The sequence below is a fragment of the Streptopelia decaocto genome (assembly GCF_964273445.1).
Source record: "Streptopelia decaocto genome assembly, chromosome: 1".
In the NCBI taxonomy this organism is placed as follows: Eukaryota; Metazoa; Chordata; class Aves; order Columbiformes; family Columbidae; genus Streptopelia; species Streptopelia decaocto.
In genome coordinates this window covers 41,300,476-41,318,639 of record NC_138663.1, presented here as the reverse complement: position 1 = coordinate 41,318,639, position 18,164 = coordinate 41,300,476, and the positions used below count along the sequence as shown (strand labels likewise).

The window sequence follows — 18,164 nt, the reverse complement described above, 5'->3', positions numbered from 1 at the left end:
CGTCTGTTTTGTCAGGAGTATGAATCCAGAAAGCCTTAAATTTCAGAAAACAAAGATCCTGTTTCCATGGAGACGTCCCTGGGACTAAGTTATCTTGAGACATCAGAGGCTCTTCATAAATTTGGACAGACAGAAGCCAAACCCAGACAATGTTAACCACAGTCATTTCCATTTAAAAATCACTTAAGTGGCACCACTGATCTTGATTTTTACGCAAACACCAAGGAGGAGTTCAGCTCTCTTGCAGCCTGTACTGCCAAAGATTACTTTGTATGAAAGGAGATTAAAAGGAAGGCTGAATTAGGCTATATAAAAGCATCCATATGTACTAACTGGCAGCTTAGGAAGCCACGTGCCTTGCATAGCAGCCAGTTAGTAACAGCGGTGCAGGACCTGGCTCCTCCAGCACGGGCGCAGAAGCCAGAGCCCAGGTCGCACGGCAGGGCCAGCCCTCGGCGCTGCCACTGACTGAAGCTGTTTTGAGATATTTCACCCTCCAGCCTTTTACCAAAAAAATGTTCTGCCTTTCAAAAGAGGCACAGAAATGGACAGGGTGCTGACTTCCAATCCACACCAACGCAAAGGTGAAAACATGCTCACGGTGCAGCTGCCCAGGAGTACAAGGTGTAAACATCATTCCAGCTACGGTGTGGTCGCTACAGTAAACTCAGCCAAACAACAAGTGTTCATGACTTGACATACCCTAAAAAAAAATCCAACACTCCAGGAAGTGTTTTCTGATTATTTTTTAAAGATACAAAACCAGCCATACGTATTCCAAAAGCCTGGGAGCCCTTGTAAATGTCAGCACAAACTTCTCAGGAATCAGAACAGATCTGTCCTGGATCCTCAATAAAGCAAGGTGGCACCATCCTTCAAAACAGGATGGTTGACTTCAAATGAGCGACCACAGAGCTCAAGGAGCTTGAGAAATATCCACATCTGACTCGCTACAGGAAAGACGGCAGCCCTGCATAACCAATAAAAAGAGTTTATAGGCAGACAGAAGGCTGAGGAAAGAGAAAAGAATGCTGATTGCTTCTCAAGGAAGCCTGCATCTTCTGCTTGGGCATAAATGAAAAATCAAGTCCTATTCCATATAGCTTGCTTATTTCTTTTATACAGATTAATTGGAAGAGCGGCTACAGATTAAGGCAGCTTGATTACACCAACAGATCAAAGCAACTGCAAACAAGGTCTTTTACTTTCATATCATCAGGCTGAAATCTTGAATGCTGAGATTTTACTTCAAGCTGGGCTCTTCTATTTGTTTTGGTTGAAAGTTTCAGTTAAAGCAGCCCAACAATTTCCTTAAACCTCCTTCTTGGAAAAGTTATTCTGCCCACGTTAAACATCCCAGAAATTTTTCTCTGAAAAGCTCTAACATACCCTGATTTTCAGTATGACTTGCATTTTAGCCAAGGCGTGCCCTGGCCAACTTACGGCAAAACCAGCAAATAAAACTCTTTGAAAGGAGAAATGGGGATTTTAATCTGCACATGCTCAGGAGTGGCCTCTTAGATTTTAGTTGCCAGTTCCTTTAAAAATTCCACCATTCCCACTAAGGACAGGAGATTGAGAGGGAAAGAAAGACCGAGAGAAGAGAGTTGGAAAAATTAAAAATGTTTTACTAATGCTACTAATAAAATAGAGAAGATAATACAAAATACACAAAACCAATCCTGAAAGTCGGGTCAACTGCTCCAGCAGATGAAGGGCCGGCACACTGAAGTCCTGGACTGGACTCTGCAGCCAACCGGAACTGGATTCAGTCTGTCACTAGGCCTCAGTTTTCAGGGACGACTAGCAAGGTCCTCTCCTAATGTCAGCCATAAGAAAAGGGACAAGATCCTCGTGATCTCCCACTTTTATATGAAGTATCACGTGAATGGGATGGAATATTTAGTTGGTCAGTTTTTAGTCATCTGTTTCAGTTCACTGCTCTCGCGGGACATGCATCCATCCTTATAATGACCTTGCATTCCATTGCTATGTCTACCAAAACATGTATCTAGCTTTCAGGAAAGTGCAGTTAGTAAGAAAGCTTTAGCTGACAGGGAAATTCACTAAAAGAGAAACTCGTTTTTAACAAAACCAGGACAGAGGTGATGCAGGGAACCATGAGCAGGAGCTGTGGGAACTGGGGACCTGCTGGTGTAGCAGCCCCACAGGGCAAAGTCAGAAGCTGTTATAGATTGCATAACTAAAGTAAATTTGCTAATCAAACCAGGAATATGTTAGTAGTTGACGATTCACTGAGTTGTGTAAATGTTAAACCGCCATAGTTTGTTACATTCTATTTTTGCAAGTTTTGGCGGGAAAGCCGTTGCACACCCTGCTTTGCAAGTTTTGGCGGGAAAGATGTTGTGTGCTTATGGGGAGGGGGATGTGCTTCGCTGTGCGGGGAAGACTGATCGACAGCATAGCAACCCATCTAACCAATCCGAAAGAAGATCGAGGGGTGTGTACTTGCACATGGTATATAAATACTTTCTTTCTGTAACCAATTTGTGTGCCTTTGGGTGGAGCAGTGACTCCCAGGCCGCCCAGCGCTGTTTTGCTCATCTATCTTTAAATTCTAAATTTCTTTGAGTCATATTTGACTATAACAGAAGCTATGGGCCAGCGCTGGTCCCAGCAGCTCTGCCTCACCCACCCATTCCCACCTCTAGGAGAAATCGCACATCGAGGTGTTCCTGCGCCCGCTGTCCCAGGGCGCCAGCGCCCTCGTCTTCTTCAGCCGGAGGACGGATATGCCCTTTGTCTACAACACCAGCCTGGCCAAGCTCCACTTCCCCGAGGACACCATGTATGAGGTGAGCCCCACTGGCACGCTGCATGGTGGGGCAGCCCTGTGGAACCTGGATGCCCCTTTTTACAGCTTCCCTTGTTGACACCTTGTTGCATTTTCTGGGGGAAGGACTCCCACTCCCTGCCTTCAGGACAAAGGGGCAGCCACCCATTGGGTCTCCCTCCTGTTGGCCACTCCTGTGCCCTGTCCTGCCATGCCACCTCGGTGACCACAGCTGGACCTCAAGATGGAAGATCTGTGGAAATCCTGGTAGCCCCCATCTCTCTCTTCCAGGTGCAAGATGTGTACAGCGGGAAGACCATCAGCGGCTTAAAGACGCGAGACAGCTTCTCAGTCGTTATCGACCCCTCGGGGGTGGTGATGTGGTACCCGTATCCCACGGTGCTTCCAGCGCAGCCCTGTCACGTTGGCAGACGGCAAACCCGCGGTGAGGGTTTCCAGCCATTCCTCCTGTGACAAGGCTCAGCGGACAGGGGTGTGGGTCAGTGCTGGGGGGAGCTGTGAGATGCTGGGGCACGTGGCTCTTCACTGCACAAGTGCCTTTCGCTGGCGTGCCCAGGTCATTCCTTGGGTACCAGCTTGATGATAACTGCTCGGTCTGCGTAAAGGCAAGAATTCTCATTACTCGGCTCCTAAGACTGTGCAGAGCATGATTGCTTGGTGATTGCAAAGCCCTCTGAGATCCTCCTGTGGAAGTTCCATACAAGCAGAGTCCAGCTGCCATTGGAGTTTGTGAGCTCTGACACCTGAACACTTCCCTGCTTTGAACTGAGTACCACCAGCTGCTGCAGGGACTGTTTGAACTATGCCTGTAGAAAGGCTTTTAGTGTCTTCTACAGCGGTGACTACCCCCTGCCATGTGTGACGGCAGTAGCCTCAAGGTTCAGTGAACGTGGCCCCCTTCTTTCCTTTACTGTAATTAGCTTGGCTTAGAATTAGGTGCTGTCAGTCAGGCTGCACCCTTCCCATGCACCCTCCCCCAGGACCAGGATCTCCTGGAGGCTTGGTGGACCTGTGCAGAGAAGCTTTGCTTGCATGCCTGGTCCTGCTGCAGGATCCTGGAGGTCAGCAACAGAGCACCAAAACCTGAAGAGCCATAGTGTGCCGTGCATGTGAGTGCTGTTGGGAAGATGCCGATGCTTGGGTGAGGTCTTCTGAGTTGGGAGATGGCCACAGGTGCCTCCAAGCTGAAGTCTGCATCTTGTTCTTGCTCTAGCAGGAAATTCCTGCTAAAAGGAGGCGCCGGCCCTCCTCCAGCTTGCTGCACAGGGTTTCTCAGGGAAAGGCACCTCCTTCTCCCAAAGGCAGCTACATTCACAGCCCCGTCCTGAGGAGGAGCTGCACTAGCAAACTGGAAGTGAGCAGTGGGACAGACTCTAGAATCGTCAACTGATTCACCTTCATACAGTGCAGAGTCTACAGAGGAGTATTAGACGAGCTGTGACCCACCCCGACTGTCCCAGAGAGGGGTGCAGCATTTGTGAAGATTGCCTGTGAAGACTGTAGCCCAGGGAGACCCACAAGATTAAGCCTCGGACCAGAGAAATACCACATCTTCTATTAGTCCCACGTTCCTTTTCTATTCAGATGACAGAGGATTGAGCAACCACAGTGGTTCCTGCAGGATGAACTGGCTGATTCTCATTAATGTTTACAGATATATAAAGGGTGAGTGTCATGAGGATGGAGCCAGGCTCCTCTCAGTGACAACCAACGATAGGACAAGGGGTAATGGGTACAAACTGGAACACAAAGGGTTCCACTTAAATTTGAGAAGAAGCTTCTTCTCAGTGAGGGTAACAGAGCACTGGAACAGGCTGCCCAGGGGGGTTGTAGAGTCTCCTACTCTGGAGACATTCAAAACCCGCCTGGACGCATTCCTGTGTAACCTCATCTGGGTGTTCCTGCTCCGGCAGGGGGATTGGACTGGATGATCTTTCAAGGTCCCTTCCAATCCCTAGCATTCTGTGATTCTGTGATTCTCACCACTTGCAGAAACTTTCTCTGAGTGCTGCACCAAGATGTTGAACATGATGCTTGCAGCGCTAACAGGAAAGGAGAAATGTACTTCATATTTGTATACAGGAGCTGGCTTTGTTCTTGGGGAGTGATTGCAACTAATCAACTGAAATAAAAGGGAAGCAGGTCACAGGCTCTCTGTTTCATGTTTATTTGGTGTTGCCAGCTGTAGCTACTTGGTTAATGTAGGATCAGTACCTCAAAATGAAAACAACTATGTAAGAAACAGAACTGGTTCCCTGTCAGAGGCTAGACTAATGCAGAGTAAAAAACAGCTTTTCACTAACTACACCATGTTCAGCAGGGTACCAACTTTTCTTGGCACAAGGGGAAATTCAGGTTTTACAGACCCCAGTTAAGTGACATTTGCCATTACCATATATTTGTTTTTCTACCCACTGGGGAAAAAATGGTTAGAGAGGAGTTCCTCGTAAAGATAGGCAGTAAATGTAAACGTACACAGGAGAGCTGCTAAGAATACAGCCTTGGTGCGTGACAGGGTGGTGACACTGCCCCTGCCCAATGCAGTGTTGTGCCTGCCCTGATGACGTGAACACGGGCCAGCTCTGGATATGAGTGAGAGCAAAGGCGCCCTCCACAGGCAGCAAGAGGATAAGCCCCAGCACCTTCTCTCCCCACAGTTATCCGAGTCCAGATCCAGCTTAGCCACACACCAGGGAGAGCAGGACTGGCCCACAGCCCAGCCGAGGAAACAGCACCAGTGGTTCTCGTTTGTTCCAGCCTGCTGTGCAGCTGGCAGGAACGACGGTCAACATAACACACACTCAACAGTGAACAGGCAGTTAAAGGTATTAACACTCCTGTATTAAAGTGCAATTCAAAAGTTACAAACATTCATGGTTGATTTTTTTTTATATACAGAGTTATTAGAATATCTCCAACAGACTTTAAAGGTGTTTATAGATAAGGAAATTTACTTCCCTCTCTCCCCACAAGCAGGGCTGCTTTAGGAACTCACACTTGCAAGTCGTGCAAGCCTGACTTTCAAAAGAGCCCTGGCACACAGGGAAGCAAGAGGGAAAACAGCACTCCTTCTTCCCCTTCACTGTGAAGGCAAGAAGGCTGCAGGAAGAAGTACAATCACTCCATATGCAAAGGATCACAACAGTCTCCACCAGACTAGAGAGACTCTCCTCAGAGCAGGTTTAATAGCACTATGTCCTAAGGAAGAAGGAAAGGTTGTGGCTGAGCAGCCACAGTCTCTGCAAGACAGCTGAGCATTACTAACATCTGCACCAGTGCTCCCAGCTGAGAGAGGGCCCTGTACCCCTCAGCAACCCAACACCGGTGTTACAGCATCCACCTGCCCACATTGCTCAGACATGGGCACACACAACCTGGCTGTGGCTGCCCAAGGAGGAGATGACATCCAGTTTTCCCGTGGAGCTGGCACGTAGCACAAGCTAGCTCAGCAGAGGAAGCCAGGGCTGCGGGACCCATCTCCTGACAAGACCAGTGCCAGGTCATCATCCTCATGTAACACATTTTGCTCCAAGGCAAGAAGCCTCCTGCACAGCACTTGACTTCGTTACACTTGAAGAATGGCTGCTTGATACAGGATCATTGCGCGGATCTTGGACCTGCTTCTAGGAGGGTGAAAGCGAGATGAATTCACATGCCTGCCGGTATGAGCTCACCGCCCTGCAGCACAGCTTTGTTTGCTTCTCTATTCGATGTCTGCAAAGGCAGCCTGGCTGGGGCCCATCCCCTTCCCTCCTGCACAGCCAAATGCTTCGGTGTCTCTCAGGATGCACTTTTCCAGTTTGTCGCACCACAACTGTTAGTCCTGGACATGAAACACACGCTTCCAGCACAATGCAGGATTTCCAAAGGCCCACCTCAGTCTGAATTTAAGGAAATTTAACACCTTTATGGGGCACCCAAGGATCTGTGCAAGGAATGTCAGGGTTTTCTGTACCGTTCCTCTTGGATGGTGTTTCAGAAGAAGTCAAAAGTTTGGCATTCCAAGTAGTTTTACTCCAAGATCCCAGAGCCTTCATATTTTAGTCCCAGATTAGTGATGTGATCTACTGGTGGTTTAGGAAGTTCATCTCTCTCCTTAAGTCAATGGCAGAGCAAAAGGTTAGTGCTTTGACCCCATGAGATAAAGCAAATAAGCAGGAAAGTGCTGTTGTTCCGCCTTGTATTGCCAATGACTTTACGTTTAAGGAGGGCAGGTGCTCCCCTGCCCAGCACTGCATATATCGTATATATAGAAAGAGACCTAGAGATATGCTAACCCAAAGGGAGGTAACAGCCATGTTGTCTTCAGGGAGAGCGTGTGGGAGGCTGGTTGCAATTTCCTTCTTTTAGTTGTTCTTCTTATCCTCAGGAGGTGTATAAGGAGGTGGCTGATCCTGGAAAGAGATACAATAGAGTCAACAACCCTGCTGATCCTATGACCAGCTCCTCCCAGGCGTTCCCAGACTTGGCTTACAAGGAATGACTGATCTTCAGTGAGCTACACCCAGAGCTGGGTGCTGTTTTAAGCTGGCATTTCAACACACCATTCCTCTCTAGTATCAGTTATGCTCCACACTATGTGCTACCTCTCATAATGTTTCTAGTGAAGGTCCCCTCAAAAACAGGTAACAAATGGTCTACTGCAAATAACAGACCATTTAATCTGTTTCAATCCCCATCATCCCTTCATTTCCAGGGCTTTGTCTCTGTTGATGTTCATAGCCCTGACCCAGCAGACTGCAAACCCCTGGGCTGAGGGCCAGTTTTGCTGCTCCATCGGTCTCCACAGAGCCATGCGAGGCCGTGAAGGGCACAGGCAGACTGGATGCCACATACCAGATGTAGGCTACAGCCAGTATCTGCTGGCTGAACTGTAAGAGAGCTCCCCGTCTCCTTGCAGCCCAGAAAAGAAAAAATAAAACAAACCCCACATGCTGCCATTCTTAAGTGACCTGCTCTTCTCTAACTCTCCTCATACAGAGTTTCTGTTGTACTGAATAGCTGTTAGGGAGTGAATCTCAAGGCCTCCTCCTTTCTTGACTGAGGATTTAACAAGCCTTCTTCACAGCACTATCATCCACACCTTTCTATGCCTGTTCAAAAGGCAGGCACACCAGGCTTTCCTAGGAATGCAAACCGCTGTCCCTGTTAGTGACGGAAGAGGGAGCAGGCACAGGCAGACCAGAGGCGCAGACTCACCATGGGCATATACACATTGTGTGGGTTGGCAGGGTTGTAATATGCACTGGAAGTGGCTTCCATGGCCTTACTACCCCCTAGAAAGGAAAGAGAAGCAGCAAGGGTAGGACACACTCATCTCACAGGGCTTAAGCAGCAGCCCCAGAGCCTTCTCCCCAGCCACAACCCTCCTGAGGAGTCAACAAGGGTCCAAAGAGCCAGCAGCAACTGCAGCAAGCTGGGTTGGAGCTCGGAGCAGCTCAGAAAAGCTGCAAGCTTAGAGCTGACCACACGCGGTGCAGTGCAGAGCTGAGCAGCTCCCTCTCCAGTTATCTCAGATAACAGATCAAGACATTTTTGAGCTCCTGCAACAGCTTCACCACCCCACGCTGTGCCCACAATGCCAACCACAGCCCAAACCCCCAAGCACCCTTTTGCAACCAGACACTGGCAGCCCCCAGTCCCATTTACCTGGCATCTCCGGGCCCACCGAGGCTGGGGGACCTGGGGGAGCTGAGGGTCCTGCGGGAGCTGAGGGTCCTGCGGGAGATGGCCCAGAGTAGGGGGGAGGAGCTGGCATATACATGGGGTTCATGTTTGGCAGGGGTGGGTAAATACCTGAAAAAGATTACACCGGACTGATGCTTTGGCCCGTGGCAATAGGACAGAGGGGAAGAGAGTTCACAGGCCCAGCAGCACATTAGCCCCGGAGAAGAGCTCTGGTGAAGCGCGGCAGGCATGGCAGGGATGCAGGCAGCAGGGATCTGGCATTTTGCTAATGCCCATCATGCCAGCAGCCGACAATTCTCTGCTGAGCAGCAGCACAATTTAACAACCACATTTTCACCTCCCACCCAGCTGCAACTATACAGACACCACAGTGTGATCAACAGCACGCGACAAATTTTTGCAAGGACAAGGATCCTCACTGGAGACACAACTTCAGCAACCCACACTGTACCATTGCGATTTCTTTACAACTAACAGCAAACACCTCCAACCAGCCATTGTTACACAATTTCCAAACCTGGAGTCTGGGTGTATGGATATCCCATGGGCTGTGGAGCAGGTCCATAGGTGTTCATCGGAGGTGGTGCGTAAGGATATGGTCCATTTGGTGGTGGAGGAGCAGCATAGCCCCCTGGCACAGGTGAGTACCCCCCTGGAGCAGGTTGGGGAGGTACGTACCCTCCGGGCACAGGTGTATAGCCATAGCCATAGCCAGGGGTCTGGAGAGGAACGCCACTGGAAGCTAAAGACCACACATTTAGTAAGGCAGGCATCCTTTGGTTATAGTTAAATGTATAGAATAAAAGAAAAATAGTCCTGTGCATGCAGCACCATTTTCCTTTATCTAAATTCACTACACAGTCCTGGCACAGCACTGCGCTTGAGAAGCGTTAAAAGTCTCCTCACTGCAGGTTTACAGGGTGCTAAGGGAAACCAGCTGCAAAAATACCAACTGTCAGGTGCCAGTCCCAGCATAGAGCTCCCACTGCTAGAAGAAAAGACTGTTCTAAAGCAAGTATCAGTAGGGCATTTTTATGTTATTTTAAAACTTTCTTATCAAGAAAAAATAAAGTACATTTTTTCCCCCATTTGAAAGTTTTAAAATAGATTAAAAAAAAAAAATTACTTTTCCCCTCTCCAAATGTGGACGTGTTAATTTCCCCCATGTTACTCCATTACAGAACTGAGCTGAAGGTATGTAAGTGGATTGGTTCTCCATCATTACATATTTCAACTTTATTTCAGGTGGAATAAGGTTCTGTAGAAAAAGGTGGTCCAACTCAGAAGCAGAAACCCCAGAATATTCTGATTGTACAAAGTATTAAGATAAAATAAAAATGATTGGAAGGGAAAACAGAAGTTCCCCTGGGAAGAAAAAGAATACATTGCTGTGGAAGCATGCATAGGGTATTCCTCTTCCTTCGGTCTGTGAAGTTTAAAAAAAACAACAACAACAACAAAAAAAGCACTATTCTCTAAAAGCTAGCCAACCATGGGGAAACTGCAGGTTCTGAAGATCCTTTACCACTAGAGGCAGCTTTGAACATCAGCTGTCCAAACTCAATGGCTCCTCCACTGTTGAAAGTCAGTTTGAATGTCCCCTGCCCTTCCCAGCCACCTAGAAGAGAGAAATAGAATAGAAACAGACTAGAAACATCCTCAGTAGCTGTCAAGCCAGCAAACCAGTTAATATTCAAATTATTTTTCCTTCTCTATTTCAAAACTATTTTGCATCATATTGCCAGAAGGAAAGAATCATGGTGCTGCTTATCAGACATCCCCCAAAATAGTATCCTAAGAACATCAGGAATTTGTTTCTTTACCCTTTAAAAGGACAATGATGTAGAAGCAGCATACTCTAAATACTAAGTTGTTTTGTCCTTTCCTGAAAGGTTTAACAGAACCTAATAATGAACACAGTGTAAAGAAAGAACACTTTATTCACTGAGTATTTTATTGAAAGCCCTCAAATTAAGTTTCATTGCCAACCTCACTGGATTACAGATGAGCATCTGCAACTCAAGCTAGGATTTAAATCAAATGCAACATTTTTAATCTCTTTGACCCACAGAAGCTCAGACAGATTATATGTGCTTAGGTACAAGAGCAATTTTTTAGAAAAAAATAAAGTAGGTGATGACATTGCAAGATAAGTGAAAGTGTTTTGTTTCATAGAGGCTTTTTTGGTGTTTTTGGGGGGGGGCATGTTTGGGGCTTTTTTGTGTCATTTAAATAAAAATGTTTCATAAGTATAAGATCTATCTTCTTTGTCTAACGATGGAGTTAGTAAAAGTAGATATGGTCTCTTAGGAACAAAGTAGAAATAAAGGACAGAAACATAACAAAACAATCCACCATGGATAGAGTCATCCCGCTGGAGTTTCACTTCTTTAAATCTGTCTTAGTATTACTTCAGCCCAAGAAAGTGGGCTGATCCACAAGCCAGAGAACCCAGACACTTTAAAACATTGTTACAAACAAAATGCAAAAGCTTGAGTTCTCCAGATACCATCAAAACATATATAAACTAACTCCAGGGCTGAAGAGGGGAGAAATCTGAACCAGAAGCCTTGTTTTTAACCCATTTACCCTGTGCAATTCCCCATGTTTGGACAGACAGAAATGTACCAATGTTGGTAAATGTCTACTGACCTCAAGGAAACAAAACCAGTTGCTAATTCTATCAATACCAAGGATTGGTGACTCAGTCACTTACTCATTGCTCCAGCTCAAAACCAACGGGTAACAACCACATATAGAAACCAAATAAAGGTGACATACATGGCAGGACAGAAGTTACAGGATTAAGCAAAAGTCAGCTGTGAAAGTCAGTTACCAGCTTTGTGGGCAGAAACTTACAAGGCAGCAGTGCCTTAGAGCTCAGAAGACACAAGTTACCTCAGCGTGGACATGCTACCTGTGCTGCTACAGCTACTCTGTCCGTTTGTCTTGTGCATGCCAGCTGTCTGTCTGATGTTCAGCAGAAAAAAGACTTGTGACAGTTGGGCAGAGTTCAGTCGACAAAGCATGGGCACATACCTCCTGCCTCAGCCTGAATCTGTCCTTTGATGTAATTGGCAGAGAAAACAGGCTGCTCGATTGAGCATCCTTTCACCAGATAAAACGGCATCATGAACGACAGCATAGGATCCTTGCCCTTCGACACAAAGATTATCTGCAAGACCAGAGGGAACACTTCAGGATTACTTGAATTACATATAAAAGGTGATCATGGAGTTCTAGTTGTGGCAACACCCAAGAAATATGGTAATTTAACCCTTAGTATCAGTATGCATTATGTTATTTCAGTGTCTTCATACTGCAGAATACCAAACAGATTTGATGCCACATAGCTCACTGACCTGAAATGCGTATGTTGCAAAATAATATACCACTTAAAATACGTGTGCACATTCACAGAGTTTTATTGTTCTACTTTTTAAGGATAAGCTATGACAGTTTTCAAATAAAGTAATAATTATATGTGATTTCCAGGACTCTCAGTTGGTCCTCCCGTACCAAAAATCACTTCTATTACCAACTGCATTTCTGGTCCATGAGATCCCTTGAGAAAGAGGAAGCCCTGCTGGCATCAGACTTACCCTGTAAGGGGTGAGATACAACATCCCTTTCTTGGTGCCTTTGAAGGCTTCGGGCTTGCCTGTCACGTCACTGAAGGAGAGCTCCACATCTTTACACTCTTTGAGAATGCTACAGGGGGAAATCAGACAAATTGGAAACAACCTCAGTGACAGCTCTGACACACACATCCATCACGCAGGGAGGGGGACAGCACACCAGAAACTGAATATTATCCCAAAAGACTCAGTTCTGATGTGGGCCCTGCTGTTCTGCTATTGAACAGACAGTGATGATTTATGCAGAGTGGAAGAATTAATCCTCTCACCCTGCTCCTCCTCCACAAAGGGACATTTTAAATGACAGTTTCTGTTTCCAAAACCATCAGGCTGAGAAATTCCTCTCTCTGCATGAGAAGAGCCTCAGCACAAAGGTCAGGGCACAGGAATGGGGTGAGGTGTCTGAAACAACCCCACTGAAGCCAAGGTACCACCACAGCGCAAGCCTCTCCCTCCAAGTTCGTGCTTAAATCCAGGACCAGCCACCACACAGGAACACAGCACTGTTGTGACTCAGCACCCGCTGCGCAAACTGAGGATGTTGCTTAACTAATACTCTCACTGCTGACCTTGCTTCACATGATTTAAGCAAATATTGGTAATAAACAGCCCCATGCTAAGAAACAAAAGGAGGGGCCAGTAATGTCAGCAATATGCCTATTATTCTTGGATATCTACAGGAACATTAGCGAAGTTCACTAACAACACAAAGCCAGATGAGAACTGTGAATGCTGCAGGATTGGGGGTATGGAGGTGACTGAAAAATTAAATATATTTTCAGGAAAAAGGAAAGAGTCAATTTGGGAAAGCATGTCACTGAATCTACAGGGCAAACCCTAAACATATCACCTAGTGAGAAAATTTGCAGAATAAACAAAAGAGCCTTGGGGGTGACAAGTTTGCACTGTCTTACAGTGGCAGAAGAATCCAAATCCTTTTATAGTTCAAGAGCACAGAAAAAGAAAAAAACAAAACCCTAACTCAACACAAGCCTTGAAGAAGCTGGATCTGAAATTATCCTTACATATTCTGATCAGCCTATTGTAGAAGTCAGATCAAGTAAGGAGTCAGAGAACTACAAAATTATTGGGGGAAGGGAGGAATCAGCAGGGCCACAGCCTGGGAAAACAACCAAAAGCCCTGTAGTTTCAGGTTGTGTGGTCTGTAGGGAAGAGAAAAACCTAACAGTATAGATGTGTCTGAAAAATGTAGCTGTCCAAGGAGGAGGACATTAAAAAAGTCTAGCTTTAATGTGAAAAAAACAACCTGACCAAGAAATTCTGCTGGGATATTTACTTTGTAGTGGAGCTTAATGCAGATTCTCAGACTGGCTGGGAGGGACAGACTGACGAGGCAGCAGAGCTCTTCTCACTGCTGAGATGCAAAGGGGAAACATTTCTTCTAAGCTAAATAAAACAACTCCTCAACAGTTTGGATTGTACCAGAATACTTCCTCAACCATATCCTGTAGCAGCACTTCCTGTGAGTTTGCCTCACTTGGAAGAACTTCTGCATAGTCACTTTAATATTTATTTATTCCCAGCTACTCATACAAGCAAATAACATGCAGCCGCCACCACAAGGCATAATTAGGCTGCTGAACTGGTTTGTACCTGCGTGCCCATCCGAGCATCCGAGGCTGTCACGGGAGGGCTGTGCACCCTGTGGAGCGAAAGCTCTATGTGTCAGAGGACTTTCCTGACTGAAGTATTAGCAGTCAGGTATGAACATTATTTGGAGCATTGCTGGTGACAACCAAAGATGAGACAAGGGGCAGTGGGTACAAACTGGAACACAGGAGGTTCCACTTAAATTTGAGAAGAAACTTCTGCACAGTGAGGGTGCCAGAGCACTGGAACAGGCTGCCCAGGGGGGTTGTGGAGTCACCTGCTCTGGAGACATTCAAAACCCACCTGGACACATTCCTGTGTAACCTCATCTGGGTGTTCCTGCTCCAGCAGGGGGATTGGACTAAATGATCTTTCGAGGTCCCTTCCAATCCCTAACATTCTGTGATATTTTGGAGTGTGTTTTTCCTGTTGTTTACCAGATTGATGATCCTTCACTAAGCCTGTATTTTCCCCAATTTCTCCAGGGAAGGCCGGGATGCCGGGAGCACCCGAACACGACCAAAGGCAGGGTGATGCCCATCACGAGGGTCTGTCAACCCCCACTCGGGGCATCGAGCAGCTGGTTGTGTTCTCACGAAGAGACGGTCCCCCCACGTCCAGGAGGGGACGGGCTCTGCCCAGACCTCTCCTCTGACGAGAAGTTGTCCTTACTTCGAATTCAAGGGATTAGGACTCTTGCCTTAAGCGGCCTGTGCCTCCCTGACATTGTTAGCTAATTGCGCGACACCAACAAAAGCCAATTCCTTGTGTTTTACAGGCGATGGCCGCCCGCTGGAGCGGCACTAAGGCCCTCCGAGCTCCAGCGGTGCAGACGGGGCAGCTCTGTGGGCTCCAGCCAGGCCCGTTCCCGGGCTGCCGGGGAGCGCTGAACCGCACGGCCCCCAGGCCCGGCCGGGGGCCCAGCTGCCTCCCACCCCTGGGCCCCGACAAGGGCTGAGGACAAGCCCCCCCAACCCGGCCCCCGCGTCCCCGCCGCCGCCCCCGGTACCTCTCGGCATTGGGGACAACAACACCGCCCTGCGACGAGTGGTTCCTATTCAGCGCCATCTTGGCACCCCCCTTCCCCCGCCCCTGACCCTGTGACGTCACCCGAGAGCCCCGCCTCCCCCAGCACCCCGTCCCCCGTGACTCCTCCCGGCAGGCGGCGGGCGCGAGGCGGAAATGACGCGAGCGGTTGTCAAGGCGACGCTGGTTTAATGGCCGCCGGTGGAGGGGACGCTACAGGCGGTTGCACCGTCCGGACCGCCCTGTCCCCCGGTATCGCGTGTTCCCCACCGCGGGGCAGCCCCGGCATCCGCTCTGCTCCAGGCCCGTGCGTGGCCGCCGGGGAGGGCCGCGGCCTGGGCCGCTCCCGGTTGGGCCTGAGGCGGTCGGGGAAGGCGCTGTCCCTGGACGGCCCCGGCCCAGTGTCTGGCTGCAGCGCGATTTTTGCCATTGTCTGTTCGCCTGACCCTCGCGGCGCCGCTTCCCACGTCCCGAGGTCTCTGTTGGGCTGGGAAAAGTGGCGGCAGCGCATCTTAGGCGGCCCTTCCCCCCGAGACGCCGCTGACAAACCGTCGTGAACCGCAATGACGTGTCCTCACAACTAACCACAAGTACTAGTGCCTACACGTAGCGCCGCTCGCTCCTCCTGCCCTCTGCGCTCACAGCGTAACCGTGATCTGCATTAGCATCCTGGCCTAAATTAATTTGTCTGGTGTAAAAAAAAAAAAAAAAAAAAAGAGTCTTTGGGATTTACCACGCATTGCCAAGTTTTTCTGTTCAATGGCTTATGTGGTGAAGAGTTCATGACTCTCTGAACGCACTGAGTGTGTCCCTCTGGTGTAAAATCTAGACTCCACCCTGCTATGATATCGTTCAAGTGGTATCTCTGAGGGGAGCATCTGATGTGCTGTGGTCATCGCAGGACTCAGCTGGTGGCACACGAGAGCAAGGATCCGTTCAGGTTTTTCCCAGCTTATGTGTTGGCAGAGACTTTCTTCCAACACTGTTTTCCGTTGTTGCACAACATGACAAATTTTTGATATTTGCCGTTTGTAGACTTTCTGGTAGATGAGCAGATAACAGTTGGATATTTCCATTAGGAGATGGCAGTGGGGAATACCTGAGCTTGCTTTTCTCAGCAAGCCTTTATGGATCCTTAGAAGTAGTCCATGATCTGACAGGAGATTACAAAGCGGAGCTTAAAAAACACCTTATCACAAGCAAACAAAAATTCCTAATCATAAAAGGCAAAACACACAGCCTTGTCCTTGTAATCCATGTTACAGGCAAATGATAGTCTCTCTCTCCTGTTGTGTGGCGTCTGCTTTGCTTTCTTTGAGCAGGGCGGCATTGCCTCCCAGCTGTAACCCTTGTTTGGGTCCAAAAGTTGTAGAAAAAGTTGTAGAAATGACCACACTGCAGCCGAGGGTGCTGGAGCCCAGCAGCAAGAATTCCTCAAGAGCAGTTGCATGGCCGCCAGAGAGAGCTGTGTGAGAAAGCAAGTGCACGCCTCTGCTACAGACGGTGGAACGTGGCTTCACGCTTCAGGGCAGTGAAGAAGAGGAGCCCTGGATTAGTCTTTCCTATTGCACTGGGTTAAAACGTTATGTAGAGGCTGGGCAGGAGCAGCCACAGCAGAACAGGCTGAGAAGATGCATCTGGCAGTTGGTAGTGCCATGTCCATGCCTTGGTGGCTGGTGGAGACAAGCTGGGAGGAGGCTTTGGCCCCATGTTGGGCTCTGGATGGCTGGTGTGGGTGGTGGGATGGGTAGCATTGTAGCAGGATGGTTTCTGCAAGGTCCGTGGTACAGCTGCTGGCACCGGTGATTAGGTTTTTGTTCTTTGCAGGGCCAGGGAGGACTGGTACAGGCAGGAAGGTGGATGCAAGGCTATACGCACACATGGCGTACAGGAACACCAGGAGCTGTGAACGTGGGTGGTGGAAGGACTGCGAAGGGCTGCTGTGGCCCTCACGTCCTAGCAGTGCTGAGAATGGCTGATTTGCATGGACAGGGGAACAAGAGTGAACTTTGTTTTGCAGTGACAGCACCAGAGAAAGCCACAAGATGGACATAAGCTCTCAGTTGGTTTTGCTAAGGCTTGGAGCAGCCTCTTCCCAGCACTGGCCCCTGTACAGCTCTGTCAACCAACCTCAGGCTTGGCTTGAGTTCTCCCCTGCAACTCCCTCACTGAGACCTCTTCCTCCCTCCTGCACCAGCCTTTCCAACCCCCTTCCCAAACCCACCACACTTCCCTGGACTCGCAGCACTACTACTGTCCTGTGCCATGGCATTGTTACATGCATTTTAAATGCAACTGGCTGTTCTGCTGGAGGTGAAAACCCCTGCCAACTGTGTGACATGCTAGGTGACAGGCAGAGACTGCCAAACTCAGAATGTCTGTGATGTCTCCCCTTCTCCCTTCTGCCCAGCCAGCCCAGCTTTTTGCCTGGCCTGGGGACATCCAGAAAAGAGCTGAATCTGGCTAGACATGAGCTTATAGTCTTCAGTAAAGCTGTGCCTCTTTCTGCTCCTGGGTCTTTAACTTCCCTCCCCATCCCCTCCACGGGAAGGTAGAATGACTGCTTCTCAAAGCAATACAACCAAAGCACATGGATAAGGAAGAGATGTGAGAGCTGGGAGAGGGAGGAAACAGCCTGGAGAAGAGCAAGATTCAAGTATGTGGAGAAATGGAGGAGAGACAGAAAGGGCTGAGAGCAGAGAAAGTGAGAGAAGGAAGGAAGGAAGGAAGGAAGGAAGGAAGGAAGGAAGGAAGGAAGGAAGGAAGGAAGGAAGGAAGGAAGGAAGGAAGGAAGGAAGGAAGGAAGGACGGACTGTGCCTTAGCTTATTGAATTTTGGGGTATACTGCTCCTTATAGAACTTGGTTAGAAACTGCTTCTATAGAATCCACTTAGTGTAAATAAGTTTGCTTAGCTTAACTTTGGCAAGTTGTGAACCTTGAACTTTCTGCTTTGTTAAGTAAAAAAGGTCTCAGAGTCTTCAAGCTAGAAGATCAGGGGACGTGCATCCCTGGAGATAAGTAAAGGACGAGAACAGCATCTAACAGAAGACAAAACAGAAGAATGTTTTGGCTGTTGCCAAGAACTCATTTTCTCCAGCTGCAGGTGCAAAATAACAACTGAAGGTCAGAGCTTTAATTGACAGCATGCCTGACAAAAACAAAGAGATCTAACAAAGAACAGGGAGACCCCAGACCCTAATTTTGTGGTTTGCCTGGAGTGACATGTGCGGGATGAAGGCTTGGATCGGGGGGGTATAATTGTCCAAGTTTTTTTTCTGCTGAGGGTCCCTCTTCAGGAGGCACCAGCTCAAGCTGCTCTACACTATCCCTTGCAAAATAAGTTATTTTAGAAGAATTTCTGGAATCCATGCCTGAGTCTCTGCTA

The 18,164-nt window shown here is 48.2% G+C and overlaps 2 protein-coding genes across 2 annotated transcripts; one reads left to right on the top strand and one right to left on the bottom strand.

Moving 5' to 3' along the window:
• The first annotated feature begins 1,676 nt into the window (after nucleotides 1–1,676).
• LOC309440185 (alpha-N-acetylgalactosaminidase-like) lies at nucleotides 1,677–3,617 on the top strand. Its single transcript, XM_082053605.1, has 2 exons — nucleotides 1,677–2,816; nucleotides 3,086–3,617. The coding sequence occupies exons 1-2, from the start codon at nucleotides 2,754–2,756 to the stop codon at nucleotides 3,266–3,268; spliced, it is 246 nt and encodes an 81-aa protein (XP_081909731.1). The 5' UTR covers nucleotides 1,677–2,753; the 3' UTR covers nucleotides 3,269–3,617.
• Nucleotides 3,618–5,634: 2,017 nt separating this feature from the next.
• Nucleotides 5,635–14,847, bottom strand: WBP2NL (WBP2 N-terminal like). Its single transcript, XM_082051386.1, has 8 exons — nucleotides 14,762–14,847; nucleotides 12,106–12,214; nucleotides 11,543–11,678; nucleotides 10,029–10,121; nucleotides 9,021–9,245; nucleotides 8,465–8,611; nucleotides 8,015–8,091; nucleotides 5,635–7,209 (listed from the first exon to the last, which is right to left on the bottom strand). The coding sequence occupies exons 1-8, from the start codon at nucleotides 14,818–14,820 to the stop codon at nucleotides 7,162–7,164; spliced, it is 894 nt and encodes a 297-aa protein (XP_081907512.1). The 5' UTR covers nucleotides 14,821–14,847; the 3' UTR covers nucleotides 5,635–7,161.
• Nucleotides 14,848–18,164: the final 3,317 nt, after the last annotated feature.